Source organism: Oncorhynchus mykiss, chromosome 6 (genome assembly GCF_057628025.1).
Source record: "Oncorhynchus mykiss isolate SJ-2025 chromosome 6, ASM5762802v1, whole genome shotgun sequence".
Lineage (NCBI taxonomy): Eukaryota > Metazoa > Chordata > Actinopteri > Salmoniformes > Salmonidae > Oncorhynchus > Oncorhynchus mykiss.
Genome location: NC_143027.1, coordinates 73,997,337 through 74,015,865, shown reverse-complemented (window position 1 = coordinate 74,015,865; position 18,529 = coordinate 73,997,337). Strand labels below are relative to the sequence as shown.

The 18,529-nt window shown below is 43.2% G+C and overlaps 1 protein-coding gene across 6 annotated transcripts in view; it reads left to right on the top strand.

Moving 5' to 3' along the window:
* The window catches only part of dennd2b (DENN domain containing 2B), an 84,722-nt gene extending 66,421 nt beyond the window's left edge, over positions 1-18,301 (top strand). For 3 of the 6 annotated variants that reach the window (XR_016496858.1, XR_016496857.1, XR_016496859.1), the window contains 8 exons: positions 1,381-1,591; positions 1,671-1,819; positions 11,338-11,515; positions 14,989-15,030; positions 15,156-15,267; positions 15,701-15,940; positions 16,960-17,046; positions 17,731-18,301. Coding sequence is in view for 3 of the 6 variants with exons in the window: in XM_090238844.1 (XP_090094970.1) it covers positions 1,381-1,521; positions 1,671-1,819; positions 11,338-11,515; positions 14,989-15,030; positions 15,156-15,267; positions 15,701-15,940; positions 16,960-17,046; positions 17,731-17,765 (984 nt within the window). In the remaining 3 variants the exon portion in view is untranslated. The remainder of the gene's footprint in view (positions 1-1,380; positions 1,592-1,670; positions 1,820-11,337; positions 11,516-14,988; positions 15,031-15,155; positions 15,268-15,700; positions 15,941-16,959; positions 17,047-17,730) is intronic. The other 3 variants (XM_090238844.1, XM_036980949.2, XM_090238845.1) reach the window with 1 other exon arrangement.
* The last annotated feature ends 228 nt before the right edge of the window (positions 18,302-18,529 follow it).

The following is an 18,529-nucleotide window of genomic DNA, read 5'->3' as shown; positions in this document are numbered from 1 at the left end:
ATGGTCTAACTCTCAACCCCCTGTCCTGAGCTGTGTGGTCTAACTCTCAACCTCCTGTCCTGTGCTGTGTGGTCTAACTCTCAACCCACTGTCCTGTGCTGTGTGGTCTAACTCTCAACCTCCTGTCCTGTGCTATGGGGTCTAACTCTCAACCTCCTGTCCTGTGCTGTGTGGTCTAACTCTCAACCCACTGTCCTGTGCTGTGTGGTCTAACTCTCAACCTCCTGTCCTGTGCTGTGTGGTCTAACTCTCAACCCACTGTCCTGTGCTGTGCGGTCTAACTCTCAACCTCCTGTCCTGTGCTGTGTGGTCTAACTCTCAACCTCCTGTCCTGTGCTGTGTGGTCTAACTCTCAACCTCCTGTCCTGTGCTGTGTGGTCTAACTCTCAACCCCCTGTCCTGTGCTGTGTGGTCTAAATCTCAACCTCCTGTCCTGTGCAGTATGGTCTAACTCTCAACCCCCTGTCCTGTGCTGTGTGGTCTAACTCTCAACCCCCTGTCCTGTGCAGTATGGTCTAACTCTCAACCCCCTGTCCTGTGCTGTGTGGTCTAACTCTCAACCCCCCGTCCTGTGCGGTCTAACTCTCAACCTCCTGTCCTGTGCTGTCTAACTCTCAACCTCCTGTCCTGTGCTGTGTGGTCTAACTCTCAACCCACTGTCCTGTGCTGTGTGGTCTAACTCTCAACCTCCTGTCCTGTGCTGTGTGGTCTAACTCTCAACCTCCTGTCCTGTGCTGTGTGGTCTAACTCTCAACCTCCTGTCCTGTGCTGTGTGGTCTAACTCTCAACCCCCTGTCCTGTGCTGTGTGGTCTAACTCTCAACCTCCTGTACTGTGCTGTGTGGTCTAACTCTCAACCCACTGTCCTGTGCTGTGTGGTCTAACTCTCAACCCCCTGTCCTGTGCTGTATGGTCTAACTCTCAACCTCCTGTCCTGTGCTGTGTGGTCTAACTCTCAACCCCCTGTCCTGTGCAGTATGGTCTAACTCTCAACCCCCTGTCCTGTGCTGTGTGGTCTAACTCTCAACCCCCCGTCCTGTGCGGTCTAACTCTCAACCTCCTGTTCTGTGCGGTCTAACTCTCAACCTCCTGTCCTGTGCTGTGTGGTCTAACTCTCAACCCACTGTCCTGTGCTGTGTGGTCTAACTCTCAACCTCCTGTCCTGTGCTGTGTGGTCTAACTCTCAACCCACTGTACTGTGCTGTGCGTTCTAACTCTCAACCTCCTTTCCTGTGCTTTGTGGTCTAACTCTCAACCCCCTGTCCTGTGCTGTGTGGTCTAACTCTCAACCTCCTGTCCTGTGCTGTGTGGTCTAACTCTCAACCCCCTGTCCTGTGCTGTGTGGTCTAACTCTCAACCCCCTGTCCTGTGCTGTGTGTAGATCCTGGATGAGGTGGAGAGGCGGAGGGGGATCTCTGCAGCCCTGGTCTACCCCTTCATGAGGAGTCTGATGGAGTCACCCTTCCCAGCGCCGGGGAAGACCATCAAAGTCAAGACCTTCCTGCCTGGAGCAGGGAATGAGGTTGGAGACACATCAGCCCTTGGTTACTAAGGTTCCATCAAAGAAGGATGATGCATGAAGATAATGCGATGTATGTTTAATTGAGCATGACCTGTGATCTCTGTAAATGTATGATTGGTTGTGACCCCAAGTGGTGTTCTCCTCCCCAGGTCATTGAGCTGAGGCGGCCCATGGACTCCAGACTAGAGCATGTAGACTTCGACAGTCTTTTCAGCTGCCTGAGCGTGCGTCAGGTGGTGCAGGTCTTCGCCTCCCTGCTGCTGGAGCGCAGAGTCATCTTTGTGGCTGATAAACTCAGGTGAGCAGCAAGACTCTTATTGTTAGTAACCCTTCTAGTAATAAGTAAAGATGGAGAGAGAACTGAATCACCTACTCATGGGAAGCTGTCCCTGACTAATGGTCATGCTCTGTTAGAGGCAGGTGGGGGTTGTTGAAACTTGTAGTTGTTAGATGATGGTTACTTGTGCCAAGTGAAATGCTCAATAATACCTTTAGTGGCAGTGTTTTGATAAGGTAGTTCTGAAACGCTAAGGGCTGTTGTCATTGTTAGATAATGATTGAAATTACAGTATTTACAGAGAACTCTGATACGTAGAGCTCTCAACGCCTGCTCATATTGTAGTGTAAGGTTATCGCCCGACAAAGATCTTAACCCTTCGACATTAGGCTATAAATAGTAAAAATAGTTCCTAGAATACTTCATCCATCTCACATATGGTGGCTAGGAGTGAGATCAATTACTGTCTAGAATTACGGTGTATGTTAGCAAATATTTCCCTCCTCAGTTATCTCTGAAGTCCACTGTCTTTTTCTGCAGTGAATTCACCTATTCTAACCCCATTACAATAACATCTGCCTTACATGAGAGGGATTTTATCTCAAGCTCTTGTACATTTTCCCTTTTCTGTTTACGTTCACACAGAGATCTGACTTTTCTCAGACCCACATTGCTGAGCTCAGGGATCCTCTATCTGTATCTTTCTGGACATGTGACATGTATACAATACCGACTGACTATGATACCGTCATCATAACACTGTTTCACATGTCTTGGTGCATTTCCTCTCACAGAGATGACATATCCTGAACTTAAAAAAATGGACTAACTTCAAAGAGAGATAATTTACATAGTATGTAAAACAGTACCAATAGTGGGGATTGCCCTGCCACTCTGTCAGTGCACTCTGGCTCACCCTAACTGTTGATGGCAGATTTAATTCCTCAGTCGAGCTGCTTGCCATTCACCCAATCTGCACGGCAAATAGCAGCCTTCTACTGTGGGTTTGTCAGTTGGTGCTTAACGGGTTTAGCACGTGGGGACATCGTTAGAGCTGTTAAATTAATTCTCCCTGCATGTACTCACAACTGATGTGGTTCCAGAAGTGGGTCATCTCTCTGCCGGGGGCCACTGTCCAACCCCGGCAGTCAGGGTGGGGTGGGGTGGTGCAGATAACATGGAGCTAGGGATCTCCAAGGAGCCAGAGTCCCACCAGGCAGCAATCTGCCCCTGGCTACAGGACAGCACTCTGGGCTGAGGGGCTCTGTTAGAGGGGGGCAGGTTTGTGTTGAACGGTAATCTCTACACATCAGAGGACAGTTTAAACAAACATCAGTGGGGGCAGTGACTGTGAGGGGAAGGAATGTACTTCCTGTGTGCAGCGACTCTCCCCTCTGATCTATGGCTTCACTGTCACTGTGTGACTGATGGCGCCATGTTCCCTCCCTGGTCCCTGCCTGGCCTGTTTACGACAGCCCTCTCTCCACCCAGGGGGACTCAGAGAAAGCTGTTTCTGTCCTCACTCTGCCGTTTGAGACAACGACTCCCGGGTACATGTCAGTTTGCACATCACCCAAAGATTGTTAATCAGTCACCCATTTCTAAGGGCTCTTGTGAACAGCAGCAAGGACTTGAGAGCTGTATCGAATAGTCTGTGTCTGAGGTACTGTTAGTGAACAACACTGAAAATCAACACCATGAGTCTTGACAGACTACAGTACTACAGACTACAGTACCACAGACTACGGTACTACAAACTACAGTACTACAAACTAAAGTACTGCAGACTACAGTCCTGCTCAATGTTAGAACTTCATTGAAAACCATATACTGTTACTTATCATAAAACCTGCTTTGTATCAACACAATGACATACTTCACCATTCAGGTCTTATTCAGGTTCTGAATAAAGGCAAAACAATAGGTTTTCATTGTGGATTAGCATCACAAACCAACCAGTCCTTTCTGTGTGTGTCTAACTGGACTTAGTCTCCAGGGCTCACACCCAGAACCACAACAGATGGAGCTCTAGCTGCCAGAGTGCCCCAGAACACGTACCAGACCCCTTGTGTCTCAGTTCCCATTGAAAACAGGATTCAAGGAGCCACTCTGGGCATCATTGGGCCGTGTTGGGGAGAAGGGAACAGACACTCTACTGACTTCACTGGTAAAAGGGTCTGATCCCATGGGAGACAGAGAACGCAATTCAAACCCAGAAATCCCTTCCAACACAACATGATGTATGTCTGGGTGTAATCTATATCCAATAGGAGAAGGATCTGAGGGAGGGAAAACACTGAACAGGCCATGTTAGGGAATGTGTCTCCACTGGGTTGTACTGTGGTAAGATTTGATTATTAAATTATTATATATTATTTTTAAACCAGGTGGTTCGAGCCCTGAATGCTGATTGGCTGAAAGCCATGTTATATCAGACTGTATACCATGGGTATGACAAAAATAATACTATTTACTGGTCTAATTATGTTGGTAACCAGTTAATAATTGCAATAAGGCACCTCGGGGGTTTGTGTTATATGGCCAATATACCATGGCTAAGGGCTGTATCCAGGCACACTACATTGCGTCGTGCTTAAGGACAGCCCTTAGCCATGGCATATTGACCATATCCCACCCACCACTTATGCTAAGACAGAGGTTGGCAGAATGGCTTCAAACGAGTCCCAAGACGCTTGTGGGGGTTATAGAGCAAAATGGAGAACACCATCATGTTCCTGAGAGTCTCATCTTTCCACAGAGGGTTTTGTAGGCCAAACCGTTCGGACGCTACAGATGATTTTGTAAGAAGACCGATTTTTATGACGTCTCATGGTCTGAAAACCCCCTGCTAGCTCTGTCACCTTTCATTGCAGATGTGGAAGTGCGACATAGACGGATGCAGTGGATCCAATGCAAAACAACATATCTCTAGCTTGAACGGACTATTTTCTATGTTTTTTATTAGTAGTATTATGCTAATTAGACATAGGCCTTAGGGTTTTTTAATGTTTATCTGACTCTATTTGATATTATGGTAAAATCATGTGCCATCAAGTATTATGTGTTTAGCCGTCTAAGATCAAGAAATGGTCACGAGAAGCGAATTTCAAAGCATGTATGCTATTATTTATTTACTTTAAAAATGTATGAAATTACATACAAGGCATGAAGCTTAAGTTACAAGGCAATACTGAACCTTTGGCATTGCCTTGGGCCATTTGCCATGCGGCGAGTAAATTAGGGCCAAGCCTACGGGGTTACATGGACTGTTGCATTAACCCTTTATTTGTACTGTAGGCTGTGTATGACTTGCTTAAGAGGTCACAACGGGTCGTTTGCCAAAAGCAAGCGTCTTTGTACGTATAAAAATGCTTTATATCAGACATGTTGCTGCTTATCTGTGACATCAAACAGCCAGACAGACAGTTACTCAGAACTGATGATGATTAACCAGCAAATGGCTGCTGTAATAACAACTTTGATGCCTAATTACATGAATTCATCATCGGTTACATCAGACTGTAATTGCTTAACCAGATTTACCTGAACGCTCTGTGCTGGGATTGCTGCAGTGCTCAGAATGTAAACATCATCTTCCAGTTATTATGGGTCTAGGACAGAGAAGGGTTACCACCACAGAGCTTGTTTGATCTGCCTCTCAGTGGGTCTAAATGGGCGGGTCTCAACTTCTTCCCTGCCATTCCTCCATTGTTAGGGCTTGCCTGTGGGCTAGATTCAAAATATACAGGTTAAGACAAGAGGATTCTAATATCCCATAACTCTTTGCAATTCATGTGACCAGCGTTGCTAGTTAGCAACGGCGCTAGTAGATATCAATGGAGCTGTTTCCATGCAGTTGTTTATTTTCGAACGCTTTTGTATAGAATGACTTTGTTGTCTTAACCTTCCCATCTTCAACCTAGCCTTTGGGTGTAGAGGTGATTGAATCACTTCTCTTTTTTTGGCCAATCTGATAACATGGAGGTCGTTTCCGATTACTGAGGTGCTTTAATAAGTCAATGTTTCTAATTGTATTTGCTGAGCGGCCCACAGTAGAACAGACAGGGGATTGGGGGGAAAGGTAGTGTGTGTATGAGTGGGAGAAAGATGGAGGGTAAGAGAGGGAGAAACAGGGAGAAAGAAAGAGCGGGGGTGCAGAGCAAGAGCAAAAGACCGCCTCTGAAAGCTTTTCTCATGGTCATGGTGAATTAATCAGGCTCTTGTTTTCTGAGCGGGAGAAGGAAGGCTGTTTTCTGTACCTCGTTTCCCCTTACACCACTCCCTGTAACATCAGAAAACTTCAAACTAACACATGGTAGTCACCAGATGTATTGCATTTTTATTAGTTTAAAATCCTCCTTTCAAACCCCATTCATAATCTTCTTCTACCACCTGTTGAAATGACTGGGGTTTGCATTAGATTCAGGAAGAGCCCATTGCTCCAGTCTCCAGCAGCAGCAGCTGTATAATATGGTGTGTGTCTGTAACCCCAGTCTTATTAAAGTGAGCCGCTGTAGGTAGCTACAGTGTACCACTATAATCTGGGAACAAGCTGTACAGTTTATTTAGTCCCGTATTACTCCTGAACACTGTTGTATCACACTGAGCAATGCTGGCACCGCACCTAACAACCTACAACAACTTAACACTTTCCCTGTGTGTATTTCTAACGCCCAAAGGTGGAGTGGATGAACACAGTGGAAACATACTGTATCTAAAATGTTGCTGTGAGACTGAAGAGGGAAACTCAGAAGATGGAAACCAGAGGCCAAGCATCTGACTTTCCCATAATTATTATTATTATTATTATAATTATATACACACACCCGGCAATGCTGCCTACAAGAAGCATTGGAATCAATAGGCTTGAATAGGACCATATGTAGGGTTGCCCAAGGGAAGCCTGGTCTTACTGTTCAACAGCTTCCACTACAACTGTTCATACCAGGGAGTCCAAGCCTAGGCCGTGATGGGAACTTGAGATCCTTATGGAGAGGAAGTGAGGAAAAGACATTGGAGCTCTATGTGAATAATAAGCATTCTACTAGATGCCCCAATGAGCAGTATGCACACACTCATTCATCCTTCGCACCATTGCTTAATTTGAGCCGGATCCTAATAAAAGCGATCAAAGTTAATTCGTCATGTGAAAAAGTAGATTTTCAGCCCGGGCCTGATATTCGAGTTGATTCAGGTTGGGCCGGCCTGGGTTTAGGTTTGAGACCAACGCGTGGCCGTGGCTGTGTGAGAAGCACGCCTGTATCTCTCACAGAACTAGAATGAGATTCACGTTCTATGATCTCTCTCTGCAACTCTCATCTCTCCAGCGTTGCACTTCATCAGTTATTTCCTTATAGAATCATAGCCCTGCGAAGGGTTCTGGAGGAGCTGCAGCGCCCCTGATACATTTAAATACATTTGCCAAAGTTATAGAGTTACTGCTGTCTGTTCAGAAAGAAATGAAATAATTCAGAGTAGCCTAGTACGCCATGAGAGCGCCTGTAATTTAGCCACAGAAGATCACTATCTTATTTTAACAACTTAACTAGCTATGGATTGTGTGTAGCCAATTACAAGGCATAGCCTAAATCTGTCAGTGAACAGCATGCAGATAAAACAGGCAATATTTCAAATACAATTGCAGGAAAACAGATTGGAAAGCAAATGGCTCCTGCTGAAAAGAGAAGACTCTAATCTGTGTGCTGTAGGCTACCAACATTTTTGATCAACTTCCAAATGTTGTTTTACAAAGTAAAACAAAGGAGATAAAACAAAAGAGAGTGAGGCTTTTGGCACGAATCACCAGCCAGTGAGCTGCACATCATTGGGTGAGTCAGTGAAACTGGAAAGCATTTTTCTTCACATTGTAACCTACAATATGTGTCTCCACACACCTATGCCTAGACTATTGATGGATTCAAGACAAGTGTAACGCTCATCGGTCGGTGGAAGGAAGAGTGGACCAAAGCGCAGCATGGAAAGTGTTCATGATATTTATTTACAAGAAACACTCAAACAAAAAGAACACGTCCAAAACGAACGCGAACAGTTCCGTCAGGCACAGACACTAAACAGAAAATAACACCCCACAAAACCCAAACGGAAAATCACAACTTATATATGATCCCCAATCAGAGACAACGATAGACAGCTGCCTCTGATTGGAAACCACTCTGGCAAAACAGCAAAGAAATTAAAAACACAGATCTTCCCACCCGAGTCACACCGTGACCTAACCAAACATAGAGAATAAATAAGGATCTCTAAGGTCAGGGCGTGACAGACAAGGTTGTTTTTATTGATCTCAGTGTGTCAGTGTCAAAGTATACTGTTATTTTGACCATTTGTACGGTATTAAAAAAGATTCTGCCAAATTCTCCAGTCATGTAAATGATGCAGAATTGCATGAAATGCGTTCATAAAAGGCAACATTTTTTTGCAGACCCTAGGCTACTAAAAATGTTCTCCATGTGTGCAACTTCTGTAAGTGCCTCTGCTCTACTTCTCTATGCCACTACGCAAATGCAATGATCTGCATGCAGTACTTTATTAAAGGGGATTTGTCTCTCATGCATTCTGGTACATCAGAGCTCCACAGGTTACCCCCCTCTCGCACTAACTTTTTTGTTCCGCTACCTCCCGATTTACAAATTAAGCACTGATTCTCACCCAGAAAAATATGTATGTGCTTCAGTATGAGGAGCTGTTAGTCAACAGCTGTACTGATGCTCCTGCCAGGGCCTGTGTTTGTCCTGGGCTGAAATGGGCCCGTCTGGGATTGTGGACAGTGCTGCTGACGCTGGGACTCTTCATCCTGCACCTGTGAGTTTGGCAGAGTAAGCCTCTCTATCCTGAGAGTTTCCTGGGAATCTGCATGGTCAGCCACAGACAGACCCAGGACAACCATTCCCGATCTGACATGCTTATATAACCCCAAATGCAATATATCACAAAGCAAAGTTAGTATCCTCTAAACTTAAGTGGATGGTTATGCGGATATGGTTTTGTTATGACCTGGTCTGTAAAGGTCTGCCATTCCTTTCCGCTTTAGAATGTGTTCCAAATAGCACCCTTTTCCCTATGTAGTGCACTACTGCCCATATTGGCTCTGGTCAAATGTTGTGCAATATATAAGGAATAGAGTGCCATTTGGCACGCACCCTTAGAGAGTTGACTGGCAGCTCTGGGCAGAGATTGTGTTTTTATGGCAAGTTCATCATTTCCCATGAGTGTTTCCCTCAGGACTGAGTGTGTAAGTGATACTCATGGTATCAGTCCTCTCCTCTGCAGCGCTAGCTCTGTCTTGCCTGTGGCTGAGGTTCTGAGAGCTGTACCCCATCACTCCCTGGTGGAACATGTCAAACCCCGGAGACTGGATCTGTTCAAAAGGATCAGCTCCTTCTGCAAATAAAACTCAGACAGTGAAACTGAGACTGCTTTCTGCTCCATGTTATGATGTGTGAATAAGAAACCCGAACAGACCATGGGGCTGCAGTTGTTGAGCCATGTAGATACTGGTCTCGCTTTACAGTGTTCATTAACTATAATAACTTGCCATTTTACTCATAGCTCTATTTACAGTAAACTGTACCAAAACAAGATAAAGGTTCCGTCAAGGAGAGGCTGTATGCACATCAATATTGACGTTGTGATAGAGCGTGGACACTTACGTATATGTAGTGGGAGTACTGTGTGTTTGGTAGGATGTGCCCTCTGCTGTTGAAGAGAACAACTATAGACAACATTCCTTATTAACAGTGCATTCATCTTCAGTGGAGTGTTTGATCCCCACTGATTTAGAGTTGTGGTATCTGTGTGTTTCTGATGGGCCTCATGGTTTATTTCCCCTCTCTATCTGTGTGTACATGGACAGTATGGAGTGCAGGGGGACAGAGGGGAGGAGGGTCGGCCACTGTCAACAAACTTGGGACCGTGAGAAAGACGACATACTATTTGTGATTTTGTGTTAAGCCACAGTTGTCAAAATTCACCAGCGGTAAGGGTGCTGTTTTGGGTAATATCAAATGGATTCAAGTGTTAAACTATTGTAACACAACCAACCCATCTGAGGGTGAGGGAGTGGACCTACTGTGTGTGTTGCCACAGTGGCAGTGCGTAGTGTAATCAGCCTGTCAGATGTTTATAGAGCAGGTCTTAGCTGTGGGCGGTGTAGTTAATGGTGTTACACTGTCAGTGGAAGAGGTGGAAACGTAACAGATTAAAGCTTTTGAATGGTTGCCATGGGTGAACCTGTCTGCCTGTCTGCTGCTCCCAGTGGTGTAAAGTACTTAAGTAAAAATACTTGAAGGTACTACTTAAGTAGTTTTTTATTTTTTATTCAGTACTTAACTTTACTATTTATATTTTGGACAACTTTTGCTTCACTACATTCCTAAAGAAAATAATGTACTTTTTACTCCATACATTTTCCCTGACACCCAAAAGTACTCATTACATTTTGAATGCTTAGCAAGATAGGAAAATGGTCCAATACACACACTTATCAAGAGAACAACCCTGGTCATCCCTACTGTTTCTGATCTGGTGGACTCACTGAACACATGCTTCGTTTATAAATTATGTGTTGGAGTGTGCCCCTGGCTATCTGTAAATAAAATGTAAAAAAGAAAATGGTGCCTTCTGGTTTGCTTAATATAAGCAAATTTGAAACTATTTATACTTTTGATACTTAATTACTACTTTTAGACTTTTACCCAAGTATGACATTTGGGTATTTTTCCCGCTACTGGCTGCTCCAATGGGAAGTCTTGTACAGACCTCTCTCTCCTGGCAGCTGAGTGTCAGGAGGAGGGATTTCTTTCTGCTCTATCCTTTCCTGTCTTTTTCTTCTTTTCTTCTTTTGTTGGAGAGAAAGAACAGCCTGTTGAGAATGGATTTCAGACTGTCCCTTAGACCAACTGGAGGAAGGAACACGGTGTTAAGCCAGGGTACATAGCCGCACTTGTTCGCCTCACAATTACAAAAGTTATTGTTTCAAGGAAAAGAGGATCAGGTTGTTGTTTGGTTTGGACTTTGGAAAGACTGGTTCACTTATGACGTTAAGCAATACGCTCTCATTTGGCTCTCTTCTTGATATTAGAGGCAGATAATGATGAACTTTAAACAAATCTCAATAAGCTTTTATTCTGTGTTTTATAGAGGAATGTGAGGGTCCACATTTTTGTTGCATCTGTTTGTCGTTCTTTGTCCGCTGCTGGCTGTTGTTTTAGGAGTATTCAGGGTTCACTTCAAAACACAATCTACCACTCCCTTTCAAAGGTCAGGATAATGTGGGCAATCTGATGGAAAATCTGGCATACCCATGTTTTCCTCTGACAATATTCATATCTGGTTTTGCTGATGGAGCCAACTGCAGTTCTGTGTTGTGAGTGTAAAGGTGAGTGATGTTGCCTGTCTCCCTCCCCGGTAGTACCCTGTCCAGCTGTATCTGATGTTGACTGTCCCCATAGAGATCTTAAAATGATTAGATATAGTGATTCTATATGTAATTCTATGGTTGTCTGTCTCCCTCTCTGCAGTACCCTGTCCAGCTGTATGCACGCGGTGGTGGCTCTGCTCTATCCCTTCTCCTGGCAGCACACCTTCATCCCCGTCCTGCCTGCCTCCATGGTGGACATCGTCTGCTGCCCCACGCCCTTCCTGGTGGGGCTCCTGTCCAGCTCACTGCCCAAACTCAAAGACCTGCCTGTGGAAGAGGTTGGTACTTCATTTTCTCCATCTCTCTCTCTCTGGCTTTTCATCTTTGTCTCCCACTGTCTTGCTTTTCTTAGACCAGGTTTAATGTATTGGCTCTATTAATTTCCTCCTCATTCTGCGCTTCTGATTTTGTTAGCTTGAGGCTACAGATTAGAGGCTATTCCACTGTCACATTCCATCTCTCTGTTAGACACTGGGCTGGGGAGTGGCCTTCCTGTTACTGGTCAGCAGTATAACGCCCACAACAACCTACAGTATATTACACAGTCAATTACCCTGCTTGTTTTCATTAAACATTTACCCAATGAGGGACTTATATTTCTGAAGAGAATTGCGTAGGTATGTTGATCCTCTTGACTGATTGGTGCAGCCATGGGACAGATTCAGAAGCATCCGGATATACAGTAACCGGGACATCTCACGAGACAGCTATCATGGTGCTCCTCCCAACCTCCCTCAGAGACCCAGGACCACCCCTGGGTCCAGGATGAAACCACACTCTCATGATGACTGTCACAGAAAGAATGCTGGACCTTCCAGTGATTCAGAGCAATTTTACCCTCAAACATTTGTTTTTCCGTTTATTCATTTAAGCACTACATACCAGAAATCGTTCTAAATCAGCCTCATGTTAAATTCACAGTCACACATTGAGCAATAGCATTCTGTTTTTGAAAGATCGGGTCAGACTTGAATTCTCTCAGAGCGCTGAGTGTAATATGACCCGTTTCCTCTGTTTTGCTGCCATGGACATTGTAGGCTCCCAGTATTGAGTATTAGAATTCAAGCCGTGAGCTTCCTAGTATTGAGCTGTCAGAGTCCACACACAGTGTGAGGCCTGCTATAGCTATAATTGCCTGTTCAGTGCTGTCCAGCAGTCTCGCTGTGGTCAAAGCCTGACAGGACGTTGACCTGCAGCAGTTTTGTCACCAATTACAGAGGGAGGAGGGAAAGAAGACGTGTCTGTTTCTCTGCTCTCCCAGCTGGACAGTTCTGCTCTGGTCTGCGGCATTCTTGGAATGGAGCACTGATTTGCCAAGGCAGTGTGGAAAGAGGGGCAAATCACTTGAATCCATCCTTGTTAAAGTAGCAACAACTCCTCCAGCCTCAACGTGCTGTAGTGTGGCTGACACTGACCTAAACCCCCCAGTGAATGTGGCCTTGGCAGTTGGCAGCTGCTGCAGCCTGCAGGGCCCATGCCAGGGCAGCCTCAGCCCTCAGCTCTGGGGTCCTGGCCCCACTAGGGAGGGAGAGAGGGAGTTTCTGGCTCTCAATAAAAGCCTGTCAGGAGAAGCCATCAGGCCTCTTAAAGCCCAGCTCTCTGCTATAACACAGTTAGTCCGAGTCAGCAGCATCTGCCCTCAGCCCATGGTGTGTGTGAAAAATACCATCTCACCCTGTCTGTCATATTTAACACAAGGCTTTTAATGGCCTGGCAACAGTATTTGTTGTCTGTTTACATTTGTCTTGATGTTGCTGATCGACTCAATTAAAATTCCCCAAGTATCTTTCGCTGCTTTTAAAGATCTCATTTTAACACTGGTATAACACTTGGAAGAGCTCGTCTTTCTCTTGATGGAGAGTTTGATATATTTGTAGAGGGCATTGGTATTCTCTTTAAGCCACTGTATGCACATGGAAGAAGCCTGGATTTGATTGAAGATTCCTAAATGTGGTCGACCACCTTGATTCTGTCTAATGTAGCAACATTTTAAATTGTGTTTTTTTTTTACATTGGATAAAAGTAGAGCCTCTGCAGTAGTAAATGGTATATCATACACTGCAGTTGTGGAACAATGGGAAAGTAATTCTGCTTTGAAAGTTGATAAACTTGTAACCCCACTTTTGAGAAAATGGCCCTTGAATGTTTTGGTACACCTACTGGAGAGCTCTCCTTTGTCTACACCCATTCAGCATTGTTCACACCCTCTTAATCCTTAACCGCACTCATCTCTTTAAGGATTCACATGTGAGGCCATGTGCTAAACAGAGTGACTAGGTTAGTGAACAACCAAAGATTTCATGACTAAAAGTGATCAAAGTAGTAGCCTACACACAAAAACACAAAAAATGACCTCCAAGTAAAAATACACTTTATGTAGTCCTTGGCCTATATCCTAATCTGACTTTGGTGCAGGTCATGTTGTTCTTCTGGTAAACACACACATGCGCAGGATACAAAAGGGGTAAACGGTACAGTGAAATGGTTACTTGCATAGTAGCAACATCAAAGACAGAGAGTGTCCAGATAAAAAATATTTTAGAATTATTAGATAACATTTACCCGACACACTTGTCTAAATTGATGGGTCATGTGAAGGAAATGCTATAACCACCCCCCAGCCACCACCCCCCAGCCACTAGCTAAGTGGATGGGTCACTGTTGTCTAGAAATACCATAGATAGCCGCAATCATCCCCAGACACACCTGGCTAGCTTGATGGGTCATGTAATCATCTGGTGAAGTGGAGTCCTTTGTTTAGACATGTAGTTATCTAGCTAAACAATGAACCGGAATAATCACAACTCATACTACTACCAATACATACATTCTCATAGCCTTAGTATGAATCTGCAGGTAGCTTAAGTTAACCAACTAGGTTCAATGTTAGCTAACATTAGGCTATAACTAATAATGCAAATGGTTTTGTGATTCAAATAATATTACTATACCTATCATACAAGTAACGTTAGATAGCGAGCCAGCAAGCTAACTCTCGCGAGCTAGCGAACAGTATGCTTTAACTTGCAATGAAAATGAATTTCTGACAAAAATTAGAAATGTATAATATCTGAAGATGTAGCTAGATTCTTACTTGTATACATGGATGAACGCTTCACAGCAGACTGGAACCATTTAACTCTGTTTTGTTTGTAGGTACATATTGTTTGGCCAGTATTGTGTCAAGTCACTCCGGTTCACACGGTGAACTACTTTCGGCCTGTGCAGAAAGTAGCCCATCACTTTTTCAACTGATCTGTTGATAGCTCCTGTTAAATTCAGTGCATCAATGTTGTTGAGAAAAGTAGCATAACTTTTGCAGTTCTCGATGGCTAACCTTATATCTTTCAAAAACGGTGAGGTAGAAAGGACTATCAACACATGCTGAACAGCTCAAGTTATAGACAGAAGCCAGCTACACGTCAGACCAATCCAAACTCATCTCTCGGCATGTACAGCCCATTCATTATCTCAGCCAATCATGGCTAGCAGGAAGATTTCTTTTTCTGTGGCTAAACCAACTAGGCTTGTACATTAACCATTTTATTTGTATTTACAGATGGAATACAAGTTTGTTATGAAGGCACATGAAAGTTCACATGTTCCAGAAGGCATTTCTGCCAAAAAACTAATTTTGATAAATAATGAATGTTTATGTTCAAATGCCTCTCCTGTCAAGTAGTGACGTGCGACATACGCCTAGTTTCCTGAAATGAGTCACAAATATGTGACTTGTTTGTTTCTTTTTCAGGCTTTGATGGTGGACCTGGGAACTGACCGTTTCCTCAGACAGGTTGGTCTCAATTCTCCAGTACCTCACCGTAACAAAGACCAGAACGTTTATTGTAATATAATATGGACTAATCTTTTGATATTCTTGTTTATTGTCGCTAATTAAATTGTTATGCGTGTGTATAGATGGATGATGAGGCCTCACTGTTGCCACGGAAACTCCAGTCTGCTCTTGAGCTAACTCTGGAGCAGAGGAAGGACATCATCAATCAGGACTCTGACAGCGAGTCAGACGAAGGTGAACGAGGGACACGTCATCACTCTCTACTAAACCAGATGTTACGAGTGTAAATTAGGACAACAGAGCACTGGCCATGTTTCAACCCTGTGAACAAGAACATGGACAGCACATGTCTGGGAGCAATACACTGTCTGTGGAGTGATGAGAACTCCTGGAATGGGTGCTTCACCTCACTGAATTGAAGGTTACTGGGGTTCAGAATGTAGTGTTTGTTTAATGTTACGTATGAATACACAATATCAGTTAAACATCAACTCTAAATAACTCTTGTGTCATTCCCACAAATGTTATAGGCCCTACTTGATTCTCAAGCACAATTCTCAAGCATGTAGTTTGTGTTGCTTCTTTCTAGATGTATTGAACATGTATGAAGTGTGTTTCAGTTTCAGCATCATAATACTAACCTATCCTGTTTCGTCTGTTTCTGTAGAGTGTAACTCCTTGAACAGCCTGGTGTCGGAGGCCTTCATCCGTTTCTTCCTGGAAACCATCGGCCACTACTCCCTGTTCCTCACCCAGAGCGAGCGAGGAGAACGCAGTTTCCAGCGCGAGGCCTTCCGCAAGTCTGTGGCCTCCAAGAGCATCCGTCGCTTCCTGGGGGTCTTCATGGAGTCCCAGATGTTTGCGGGGTTCATCCAAGACCGGGAGCTGCGGAAATGCCGGGCCAAAGGTGGAGCAAACCTACAATGACCCTGTTAATCCACCCTACACAACAGTCTGTAATATTATGGTCCTGTCTACTTGTTAAGAGATAATAACGTGATGTGTGTCCTGTCCTCTTAAAATGGATTCATTGTAGTTCATCATAATACAAATAATATGTAAACTGTAATGATTGGTAGAAATGCTCTTTAGAGGTAGGCTCTGCCACCCCTCACTTTTCTGCCAAAGTAGTCCAAAATCCCTAAAGGGATCTTCTCAATCCTGTGCTGGTACTGCCCTCTGGTTGACAGCGGTTCTAGCTGGGTATTCAGTGCCATCTCCTGGCCACATAGTGAAGGGTATTTCCCCCCATACCAAAACATGCTTTCTCTGATATACTGCACTGTAACATTACCTCACAATATAACATTAATAATGTAATAATGTTAATAATTATCAGTGGTGGAAAAAGTACCCAATTGTGATACTTGAGTAAAAGTATAGATACCTTAATAGAAAATGACTCAAGTAAAAGTAAAAGTCACCCAGTAAAATACTACTTGAGTAAAAGTCTAAAAGTATTTGGTTCAAAAGTAAATGTATCAAAAGTAAATGTAATTGCTAAAATATATTTAAGTATCAAAAGTAAAAGTATAAATAATTTTAAATTTTTTAAATTTAAATTTTAAATTCTATTAAGCAAAGCAGGCGGCACCATTTTCTTGTTTTTAAAATGTATGGATAGCCCTGGGCACACTCCAACACTCAGACATAATTTACAAAAGATGCATTTGTGCTTAGTGAGTCCGCCAGATCAGATGCAGAAGGGATGACCATGTGTTGTCATCCCTTTTGGATGTCACGTAAAATGTATGGAGTAAAAAGTACATTATTTTCTTTAGGAATGTAGTGAAGTAAAAGTAAAAGTAGTCAAAAATATAAATAGTAAAGTACAGATACCCAAAAAAAACGACTTAAGTGGTACTGTAAAGTATTTTTACTGAAGTACTTTCATGTTATTCTGTCATTGTGTTGTGTTTCTGTCAGGACTCTTTGAGCAGAGGGTGGAGCAGTACCTGGAAGAGCTACCAGACACAGAGCAGAGTGGAGTGAACAAGTTCCTCAAAGGGCTAGGTGAGTTCTCAAATAAAATAGAATCTGCACTTAAAACATATCTCCCCTCAACAGACCTTACCTGTCCAATTTACCACGGGGACAAATTGTAACCTGGCTTAAAATGTAGGATGATACAAAGTTTTGTTCTAAAAGAAGCCTATTCACATTTGGCAATGATGTAGTAATGAGCACCAAGTTGTCCAGGGTTCCCCAACTGGTGGAATTTGAAATAGATTTTTTATTGTTGGACATAAAAGACTGTAAAAACACCAGCAAATCAACTACAAGTGATTTTAATTTTGGAAATATATTCCAAAGTATTCCCATGCATAATAAAGAGATATATGTTATCGTATACAAATGTAAGCAAGGTTCAAAATGATTATGTTTTAGTCAAATATTATATATGTTTGGGCTTTTTGCAGTCAATTTGCAGTCTACAAATGATTTGTAATTATGTTCCGGCAACCTAACCACCCGCTCAAGAAAAAATCAGCCGTAGCTGAATGTAGTTGATGATCCCTGATGTAGTCTAAAACCGCGATTCCATCTGAGGCACTACATCATTTCCCTGACAATCACAGAGATCACATTCACAGTAAACACTGCAGATGTCAGCTCAATTGGAACATTTCACTGAAGTGTGTTAAAGGTTTACATGACGTGAACACTTCTTACTTGTGTTTTGTTTGTGTCTTTTAGGAAGTAAAATGAAGTTTCTTCACAAAAAGAACTGAGGAAACCTGCTACTTAATAACCAAATACCGGAGCATGAAAGCTTGTTCTACTGCAAACAGAAGATCTGATACACCCAAAACCCTGTATTTTATTGACTTGTTCACTTGTTTGTCTATCAGAAACATCAATGAAATGTCAAAATGTTGTACATATTTCACTGTAAACTGGCTGTGATACCCTCCAATGTAGCTTGATTGTTAGGTGTCTGGTACCTTAATTATGAGGCTAGATACAGTAGGACGGTACAGAGTGAATGTGCCTTTGTTTCTGATTAACCACTGACATTAAAGTGTACGTGAGAAAAATATGATCAGACTGAGTGAGTGAATGCAAGCTGATGTATGGTGGCTGTACAGTTACTATGTTTTGTAGTTTAGATCATCGTTGTCCTGTCTTTTTGCTGAATGAGAGCTGTAAATTCCACACCTGGTTGGAAGGATTTGTACATGCATTAACACATGAAGAAAATGATTGTAAATGTTTAAAACATGCATTGCTTTGTAAAATTCAGTAATTAAACACAAAAGACTTCAAATGATTGGATTCTTTGAACTTTTTTATGTGTTACTGTTCTGAAGAAACAGAACTTCATCAGCACTTATAGGAAGCGAGGTCGGTGAACAAGATCATTGTTCCTCTTTAGGTGGAACCCGGGTGGCTCTGTACAGACAGGGAGGTTGGATCACACATTTTAAAGAAGTCAAACACTAAAAACAGATTTGAGTGCTGCAAGATGACAGTAAGCTTCCAAGTCAGCAGAGCT